At 31.3% G+C, this 10,665-nt stretch overlaps 2 protein-coding genes across 2 annotated transcripts in view; both read right to left on the bottom strand.

Annotated features, from left to right (window-relative positions):
- Positions 1-3,059, bottom strand: part of LOC115244794 — a 9,403-nt gene extending 6,344 nt beyond the window's left edge. The window contains exon 1 of the mRNA XM_029822736.1: positions 2,459-3,059. Within this exon, the coding sequence (XP_029678596.1) occupies positions 2,459-2,602 (144 nt within the window). The 5' untranslated portion in view covers positions 2,603-3,059. The remainder of the gene's footprint in view (positions 1-2,458) is intronic.
- Positions 3,060-3,579: 520 nt separating this feature from the next.
- Positions 3,580-10,665, bottom strand: part of LOC115244792 (odorant receptor 22c-like) — a 10,861-nt gene continuing 3,775 nt past the window's right edge. The window contains exons 4-9 of the mRNA XM_029822735.1: positions 4,960-5,221; positions 4,699-4,815; positions 4,541-4,631; positions 4,014-4,171; positions 3,717-3,846; positions 3,580-3,630 (exon numbers count right to left, since the gene is read on the bottom strand). Coding sequence (XP_029678595.1) covers positions 3,580-3,630; positions 3,717-3,846; positions 4,014-4,171; positions 4,541-4,631; positions 4,699-4,815; positions 4,960-5,221 — 809 coding nt within the window. The remainder of the gene's footprint in view (positions 3,631-3,716; positions 3,847-4,013; positions 4,172-4,540; positions 4,632-4,698; positions 4,816-4,959; positions 5,222-10,665) is intronic.

Raw genomic sequence — 10,665 nt, 5'->3', positions numbered from 1 at the left:
ATTATTTAATTTAAATAAATATGTATATATTATTTAATTTAATTTAAATAATTTAAATAATTAAATAAATAATGAAAAAACTTACTTGTCTAATAATTTGTTGAGGTATGTCCATTTTTTTAATAATAACTTGATAAAAAAAAACTTGACAACAACAAAAACTGACACTTGACACATATGATTATGTCTAACCTATTTTTTCCCGCCACGATTACTTCAAGATGTCCTCAGTAAGTTACTAAAGTTCCCTATGCAGATGCTCAGAACGAATCTTATTGGTGAATCATTTTGCTTCTTAGATACACTCGGCAGCCAATGAGAGGACGCGTAGACGAGACCATATTGTTTTTTCACTTTTTATTAACAACATAAATAACGATAATTATACGCTTTAAACCTTCCTTGGTTAATAAGAAGCTTTTGAGCAAAAGATGATATCAAACTATGTAGTAGTTATCGAGAATTATTCGGACAACCGATCCGAGCTCGGTGAAACGCATACTCCCTCCGTTTTTTGCCAACCTGCGGTTGGCAGCAGTCGGGAGTAAAAATAGCAGTCGTCAAAATACCGAGAAAGAAAATAAATCGAAGTCGATCGAATTTTGATTGTTGATAGGGCCACAATATCTCTTTTTAAATATTTGCATTAAAGAATTTATTTCTAACTATTAATAACTTGTAATTTGTATACACAGGATTGTCTGACCGCTAATCACATAACGAGTTCCGGGTCCATTATGGTCTATAATAGAATTTCGTCTTAAGTGTTCTCAGAAAAAAAATATACGAGGGGGGACCCAAAAAAAACCGTAATTATTTTCTGGAAGGCGGGCCTCTTATAGTACAGGTTTCCCCCACTAGGTGAATGTTCTAGTGACCCATCTGCATTAATATACCAGCTGACGTTGTTATGGGAGGCTGCGTTTGGCTTCAGCGAATTTTTTTTGAAGACTCTTTTAACGCGTTTGCCCTTTTTCGTGATGGTTGATTTACACGAACAACGTGCGACAGTGAAATTTTGTTTCCTGTTGGGGAAAAATAATCGTTATGCTACAAACAGCTTACAAGGAAGCTGCTCTGAATAAAACACAAGTTTACGAATGGTTTTCCAGTTTTAAACGAGGCGAACTGTCGATTGACGATCATCGCCTCGTTCCGGGCGTTCTTCGACCAACCGAACTGAAGAAAATGTGGTAAGAATTCGTCATGCCGTCTTGGAAGATCGCTGTCGGACCATTGATAAACTTGTCAAGTTAATTAGAGTGTCATGGAGTTCCTGTCAGCGGATTTTATCGGAAGATTTGGGCATGAAACGAGTCAAAAGGCGCCCGGAACGAGGTTGATCGTCAATCGACATTTCGCCTCGTTTAAAACGGGAAAACCATCCGCAAACTTGTGTTTTGTTCAAAGCAGCTTCCTTGTAAGCTGTTTGTAGCATAACAATTGTTTTTTCCCAACAGGAAATAAAATTTCACTGCCGCACGTTGTTCGTGTAAATCAGCCATCACGAAAAAGGGCAAACGCGTTGAAAGAGTCTTCAAAAACAATTCGCTGAAGCCGAACGCAGCCTCCCATAACAACGTCAGCTGGTATATTGATGCAGATGGGTCACTAGAACATTTACCTAGTGGGAGAAACCTGTACTACAAGAAACCTGCTTTCCAGAAAATAATTCCGGTTTCTTTTGGGTCCCCCCTTGTATGTTAAATATTCATTTTATATTATTTCTTTTAATATTGGTTTTTGCATATTATTAAGTGTGTGATAAGAAAGAATATAAATAAAATAAAAATAAATGATATTTGGTTTTAGAGAATAAGGCACACAAAGAATATTTCTTTTATGTCGTATATAAACATTATTATGAGTATGTTTTATATCTTAGGTATATATTATATGTTTGTGTAACCTAGCTATATTAATAATCGTTAGAGATTTTGTGAAAATATATCGGAATGAATTCTAAATCATAGTAATTATCTTTTTATGCATAATTACGTTACATGGGAATATTTTCTAATTACAATTATATACAAGATGTCTCTCAAAATTATCGTAATATATTTAAATAACGTAATGTAGATGGACGGATAAATAGACGGATTAGAAAAGAATCTTTTAATATAAAAGAATATCGAGGGCACAATTTTCAAATAACAAATAATCAAAGTCGAAAACGATGATATCGCATACAGTTTACACATTCAGATAATTACATATACATGATATGTATGCCAATCTGTTAATTATTTTTATTGTTAAACTGATATGATCCATTTGTATCTTTTGTTTTTGTTTTCGCGATGTCTTGTATAATAACTGCGCTTTTTAATATAAAGTATAATTGCAATTTAGTAAATTATAAATTATTGAACATATAATAAATAATAAAGAACTTCTATAAATCATTGTATATTATAGCCTAGCTTGCAATAATAATATCAAGATGTTGTCTTACCTGAAATAAAATAGCAGTCGTCAAAATGCCGAGGAAGAAAATAAATCGAAGTCGATCGAGCTTTGATTGTTGATAGGGCCACAAACCTATAATCAGCAAAAGTATTCTGTTCAGATCAAAATATTTTGCTTTGATACACATCATTTCTCCACGAACTGTAGAACATGTATGACTGTCAAAAAATCGACGATGGTGCTTTTATCCCCTCTTTTTTCACTTATCGATTAACTATTTTCCATAAACTCTCACTTTTAGTGCAAATTTCAAAGCGAATTTAATGTAATGACAGGCAGTACACAAAATACTACCGTGTGATCGAAACACGTGCAATTGAACAAATTTCTCAGTGAGGTATATACATATAATTAAACGATCGATACGACGCTTAAAGTATTTCGACTTATGTCCTTTTCCCATGAATGGGAACCCTTTGCACAAAATGATCCCACGCAGGCGCTGTTTCCCCTTTTCGAAGCCGACACTTCATTCTAATGCAGACACTCGTAGGATACGTTTGGTCGTCGTGAGAAATTTCTACCTCTTCAACTTTAAACATTTTGATGTCGGATCTATCTGGTCAAGCTCATGTCATCTTAAACCGAGTATATTAGATAAATGCATGATACACATTTTTTAATCAACAAAATTAAGATTTGTTCATTGATAATATTTTGTTCAAGTATGTTTAGTAGAAAATAATATTACGTAATCACATTTTCTACTAAACATATTTTTAGTTAATTATTTCTTTTTTTTATTTAAATTATCATATGGATCCTAATGCTAAATAATGAATGATTTGTTAAAAATAATGTGTCATTATAAATATCATGCATTGAAAATATCATAATGGAATTTAAAATTATTATATCTGTATTATTGTTTTTATTTGAAATATACTATGTAAAATATTCACTTCTGATGCACATGTAGCACAATAATGTTTGAATTAAATAATTAATTTTATTTCTCTATATTTCTTTTTGGATGAAAAATTCTAGCTACATTTCTACAAAATACTACAAAATAGAATTTTCTATTTTGCTTATACATGAAATATAGGGATTTGTTATTTCTTTGTTAAGTGTACTACGTCCATTCTATTATTTGATTTAAACTCGTCATTGTGTAGAATATATAACTGTAAAGTAAGACACTGAGGTTTTGACTAGCTATAATGAAAGATATTCTGTTTCATTACGCTATTCATTCGTAACATATGTAGATCACTATAAATATATTTTACATATTATCTTACCGTGGCAAAAAATTCTATAGATACAACAAATAATCCGACGTTCAAAACAAAATCTCTGGATTCTTTTTGTAACAGGAATAATATCATTTTCTGTATATGCAAGGGAGCTATATACCACCGAACGTTATATCTAAAAAATTAGTTAATCGTAATCAACTAATCGATAATTTGAGACAAATCGCAAAATCATTTTAAACCTCTGTTTATTATGCAAAAACATTGTCTTCTACATTTTAATATAACAATCTCTAAAGCGGATAGATTTCTCAAATTTTATTTTGCAGAAATGTTTCTTACACGGTAACAAATACGTCATGATTGTGATCCGTTACATGTTGACCGATATAGTTGGATAAGAACATATATAAGACAGTGATTGTTGCACATATAATGGGCATTATTAATTCCTTGACATTATTTAGAGATATATCATCTGCAGATGTAATCTGAAAAATCTAAGACACGAGTTCCATGCTGATAATTAGTCTCTTACGGGTATAATGTAACTATGACTTTACGGATAGTAGCAAGGTTTAATGTTATGTGTTTTGGTTTCTATTAAATACTATAAAGACTCAAAATTATTATCTGTTAATTATCTTGAAATATTAATAATATTAGACTCTCTCTCTATCTCTCTTAGCATAGAAATACAAAAACTGTTTGGAAATATATTATCGACTGGATGGACGATTATCACCATACTTAATGAATAGTTACAACAATCCATATAAATTTGAAACACAATTCTATACTTTTGTATATTGTAAAATATAAAATGCTTGCTCGAAAGTGAAGATTGGAGAACAAACCAGAAAACTTACTCGATACAGATTAAGGCTCACTGAGGTTACCCCAAATATTATTAAACAGAACATCATCGGTTCAATACTCGATAGCAAACATTTGGACAATCTTTAAAAAAAAATATGTTATATTACGAATAATAATAAATCTAACACATTATTAGATATATACAAACTTCATAGCTTGTCGATGAATGTCCACAGCCCAAATTAAGCCTTCGTATATCAAAAATTTGTTTTTGAGATTAATATTTTGTAGCATGTTGTTGCTCATTGCATCTTTGATACGATAGCTAATAAACAACTTAATATAATGTATGTGTGATAATTATGTTCATCAAATAGCATATTCTTTTGGTTTTTAAATGTTCCTTTTAAAAATGACAAGATTACACTTAAAACGCGAATTCTTATGTTCCTGTATGCACATTTCATACCTGGCGATTTTAAACATTCCGCAAGTGTGTTGAAGATACGCAATAAGCGTTGTTCCTATTCCTACCATTGCAGTTGCCCCGACGCAGAACGATACATTAAAATGTAGCAGAATCCAATAAGAATATTTTTCTTGATCGACGAAATATTCCATTGGAATTGGTAAATGATGTGATTCAGATACGTTTATTGATAATATATTATCGAGGATACTCGACCAAAATTGAGCGACAAGAAAAGCAAATAGGCTGCAAATACCACATACTAAAAACGTTAGAGAGCAATTGTTATTGAAATTTTTGTAATTTAATTTTTCTAAGTTTGTTTACGTTACCTCAAGCTCATTCACGCATTATATTTTTAATATATTTGTGTTAGCCCAACTGTGATCGATTTTTATATTGTGTAATTGATTACACATCTGAGTCTTCTCTATTTTGTTTTATTTGATTTAAATATATTTATTACTAGAGATATAAATAATAAAAAAATGTTTCTATGTATAAAATACGTTTTTTTGTGAAAAAACAACAAGCTTTATTTCTTTTTATTATAAATATTGTTTTTTCAGACAGTTACATCTTTATATCTAAATTATTGCAAATTGATTTTTTATTATTTGTTAATTTTTATTTTCTAGATGATATATTTGAGCTAACCACCACTATTCTAAATGTAGATTGCATTCCAATTAGCGCAGGTAGACCATTTTATTCAATACACGCGAATATCTCGAAAAGGAGAAGTTTTTTCAAAAAAAAATGTTTCAGACATAAGTTGCATGGTTTGAAGAGGGCCATATGATGAAAATATAGACTTGACCTTTTCAAGGCCAGATTAATGTGATCAATGTTTTCTTAAATCAAATCCTCCATTTTTCATTGTATATTTTTGTAACTTATCTCGAGAGCTTTTCAAAACACTATAATGAAGTATTTTTTTCATTAAAAAGGTCATTCAAGGTCAAGTTCATATTTTTATCATGTGTCCCCCTGTGAGTCACACAACTTTTGCCTAAAACATTTTTGTCTTAAACTTATAGATTTTAAGATATTTCAGTGGATACATTAAAATGGCCTATCCTATATATAAACTCCTCACAAAAAATAAAGGAACACTAAATTTTTCTTGAAAAATAGACAAAATTCAGGAAGTTGTTTCTTCGTTAAAAATGAACGAAATTTAAATGCGACCATGCGACCTCCTCGTGGTTTGGTCTACGTCCACGATTTGGATAACGCTAATGTCAGCGATATTTTTTTCAAATTTTAATGAAAAAGAAAACTAAGCAAAATTTTTTTTGTTCTTGCTGATATTGATTGATCCAACCAATTAAGGCAAGATCAGTCAATAATTCGATCAATAAAGGAATTAAAAGTTAATTATTCATTCAAATAAGGCAAGATGTGATCAAGATCCAGCCAGTGAAGGCAAGATGTGAGCGAAATTCAGCCAGTAAAGGCAAGATATGGTCGAGATCCAGCCAGTGAAGGCAAGATGTGAGCGAAATCCAGCCAGTAAAAGCAAGATATGGTCGAGATCCAGCCAATAAAGGCAAGATGTGAGCGAAATCCAGCCAGTAAAAGCAAGATATGGTCGAGATCCAGCCAATAAAGGCAAGATGTGAGCGAAATCCAGCCAGTAAAAGCAAGATATGGTCGAGATCCAGCCAATAAAGGCAAGATGTGAGCGAAATCCAGCCAGTAAAAGCAAGATATGGTCGAGATCCAGCCAATAAAGGCAAGATGTGAGCGAAATCCAGCCAGTAAAAGCAAGATATGGTCGAGATCCAGCCAATAAAGGCAAGATGTGAGCGAAATCCAGCCAGTAAAGGCAAGATATGGTCGAGATCCAACCAGTGAAGGCAAGATTTCATAATTTCTTTTCATAGTCTATGAGTATAAATTCCATGATAATTGGCATTATTCTTTATATTCATGGCAATAATGAGGAATAGCTTTATCTTCTATCGCAAAAAAAAAAAATGCTCCATACACAGAGAGTTAGTACACCACGCACATTTTATTACTGCAATGTTATTGCAGATTTTGCAGACTGTACCGCAATTCTTTAAACAGAAATCAACAGGCGTTTTACACCTATCTGATTTTTCCTTCAATATATCCACTTTTCCACCAGGCATATTTAATCATGTTTTGGAATCGGGGTGATGAGAATTGATTGTGGATTAATGATTGAATTTTGAGAATGTTATTCCTCAAATGTAGACATCCAATACGTAGACTGAATACGTAGACTGAATACGTAGACATCCAATGGTTGAGTGAAGCCAGTTGTTCCCGCAGGAATTGTAAGGATTTTTACTTCTTTATTACCCTTGTCTATATTTTCAAATTTCTTTTCTGTTTGTCCTGACCAAGAGTCCAAACACAAAATAGACTTCTTGCCAGCATTAGGCAAGAAGACATCTTCAAACCATTTAATAACAATGTCGGATGTCAATTTTCCAGATTTTGTGGCAAAAACGAGAATATTATCTGCTTTGTTTATTGACTTCTGTATTATCGATCCGAAACGGCCACTTGTTTCTTGCAAAACTATTAATAAGGGGAATTTCAAGATACCATCGGCAGATATTAAAGGTTGTATTGTGTAACTGTGAGTCAAGGAATTCAAAGATTGAGCTAGACACTCCACTTTCAAAGAACCCTTTGAGGCTAATGTACGACCAGCATGTGTTTCCAAATTGAACCCTGATTGATCTGAATTGTAAACGTTTGCTGTTCCTAGCAAGCCTATCTCTAGTTTAACTTGACTCACATAATTGGAAGATTGTTCCAATAGTTCTGTTTTATTTAAAATATGCGCTTGTGTCACGAATTTATTTATTTTTCTTGAAACAATACCATGTTGTATTTTAAAGTTGTGTATCCATTTTGATGAAGCCGTAAATAATTGAGAAGGCAAATGAACTACCTCTCTTGCTTTCAAGGCCCATCTCTTTAGATCTAAATCGTGAATGGGTAGATTTGATCAGATGCACTGTTAAATTGTTCTAGAACGTATTGAGAGATATATAACAATTTATCAGTCCTTGACCCACCCTCAGCAACTTGTGCTTCCCATCGGTACAATTGTGTTACATTTATAACTTTCTTAAATCGACTTTTAACTGGTTCTATATTCCTTCTTTTCTTTTGTCCAGATTGCCAAAATTCAATTACTCTCTTCTTATAATCAATGTCTACAATTTCTCTGAATTTTGTATCGTCTTGCATAACTTCCGAAACATCTTCTGGATTGTCTTCAACTAAAACAGCATCAGGAATCACACTAGCATCAGTACAGTTCAAAGTATCATAAGTCTCTTTAAATATATCAAAATTGATAGCGTCTTTTATCAAATCTGCAAGTTGAGAAGCGAATGATCTTTCTTCATCTGTTATTCTAGATTCTATATTGTACACTGGGTCCTCGAAAGTGAGGCATAATAACTTTAAAATATTTTTTGGGTTTAATGACATTATGAAATTTTACAGATTAACAATGCTTTGATAATATTATAACAGAGATTCAAAGTAAATTCATAGAAAGCAGAGTTTATGATTGTAAGCCTAAATGAAATTAACACAAAAAATAGTCGTGGGAACAAATGATGGAAAAGTACTTGCAGTAAATACTTTCCGAAGGAATTTTGAAAACATTCACGAAAAACAGCAGTCACTGAGGGGTGCTTTCTACCCCTAAAAATCGTGTTTAGCCGAAACAAAAAAACATGTATTTAATGTTTTTCGGTGTTTAACAAGTATGTTAAGTTTCATTCAAATCGGTGAGTATCAGTTGGGTAGTGTTACTTGTTAGTAAAGGTCAATGTAGTGTCACTGGAAATCAATTTCTTTATTGTTAATTGAACTTTATATTCCATTTTTTCCTTTTTTTCTACTGAAATTGAACAATTTCACAATTTATTGTACGTTTTACCCCATAAAACCATAATGGCCACCATGAAAAAAATTTCATAGCTAATTAGCAAATCTTTTTTAAATGCAGGATACTTAAAAGTACAAAAAACGTGAAAAACTAATTTTGTTGTTGTTCTACACAATTGTTTTCTGGGTCAAAATTGAAAAGGAAAAAATCGCTAATTTTTACGTTATTTTCATCCATTTGCATCGTGTCTACATATTTTTGAAGAAATTTTGGTGATTATATTATTTGATAGAACAAAGTTTTAGCTTCAAGAATCTGTTTTTTAATTATGGTACGATAATTTTTAACGGAGTTATGAGCAATCAAAGTCAAACTGCTCATTTTTTTATTAATGAGCAATTAGTCAGCAACAAAAAATTTTAGAAACATTTAAAAAAAGAAACATTTTTAAAAAACGATTTTGTATGGAAGTCTTTAAGCTTTCACATTAGGATGTCGAAAATTTTCGCAGATTTTTTTTTAGCGCGTCACAGGTCCACAAAGTAAGAAGGAAATTTCCCATTTTGTCCAATTTGTAATTTTCTATATATAAAAATTACTAATAACTTACAGAAACTCAAAAAAATAATAACTTCTTGAAAGTAAAAATTTTAAGCTTTGAAATCCTTTTTTTAGGATTTAAATTTCATTCACTTTTAATGAAAATAAAGTTCCCTAAAATATGCTTATTTTTTAAGAAAAATTAAGTGCTCCTCCAATTTTTGTGAGGAATTTATATATATACATATACATATATACACATATATGAAATATAGAGATGATGCATATTCTCTTTCTGAATCGATTTTCTTCTGAAAACTTGGCAGCTCTTGCACGTTAAAAAGAAAGCGTGATTGTATTTGAAAATCTAAAAAGATCTTACTCGTAAGTGCAGCGGTACAACGTCTGGCACTGCATCCATATTCGTTTATGATAGCAAATTCGTTTTTGTCTTTTAACTCATTATATATGAGCTGTAGCTGCTCTAGTAAATCTCTTACCTGTTTTTTAAAAAAAATGTATACACCGTTTTCATATATAAAATGACATGTAGAAAAAATTGTTCGTACAAGAATTTATTTTACAATAATATTTTTCCTGTTCGTTATATTTAATAAGTTGTCAACTCATAAATTATTCTATAAGCTTTGAACTTTAAGTACATTATATACTCACAGCTTTGATATTAACACCGAACAGATTATATTTTATCACAAAAAGAGCGAAAAAAGATGCGGAAGATAAAACTTTGGCGATGAAATCCGGTGTACATTTGTGTGAAATAAATGGTGTACACTGTAAATAGTAATTTTACTTACGAGTTTGCATCAAAAAATTATTTTTCTAAATTAATAAGCGCGCGCGCACACATACACACACATACATACACAAATTTTTTATTTTATCTATTATTGAACTCTTTTAAAATAAATTTTATAATATTATATTTGCTTGAAAATTTTATTTATAAACACAACTTGCTTCTTTGCAGTATAATTTGTATATATTAATAATATAATTATATATTAGAGCTTACCTGAAATATAAGACTTGTCGTTAAAATAGTAGACAAGAAAATGAATTGAAGTCGAGTGAGGTTTGATTGTTTATAAGGCCATAGGCCAATAGTGAGCAGAAGAATCCTATTCAGATTAAAATACTGAGTCTCGAAACGGATCATTTTCTTTCGACGTCTGGAATGCATATGATAGTGAAGTAACGAAAGTACACACATCCCCTTCTTTTTCCATTGATCGACAAGTTATTTTATTCCTTTT

Source organism: Formica exsecta, unplaced genomic scaffold (assembly GCF_003651465.1).
Source record: "Formica exsecta isolate Colony F162 unplaced genomic scaffold, ASM365146v1 scaffold87, whole genome shotgun sequence".
In the NCBI taxonomy this organism is placed as follows: domain Eukaryota; kingdom Metazoa; phylum Arthropoda; class Insecta; order Hymenoptera; family Formicidae; genus Formica; species Formica exsecta.
Note: the sequence above shows the minus strand (reverse complement) of the source record. Positions and strands in the feature narration are given on the sequence as shown.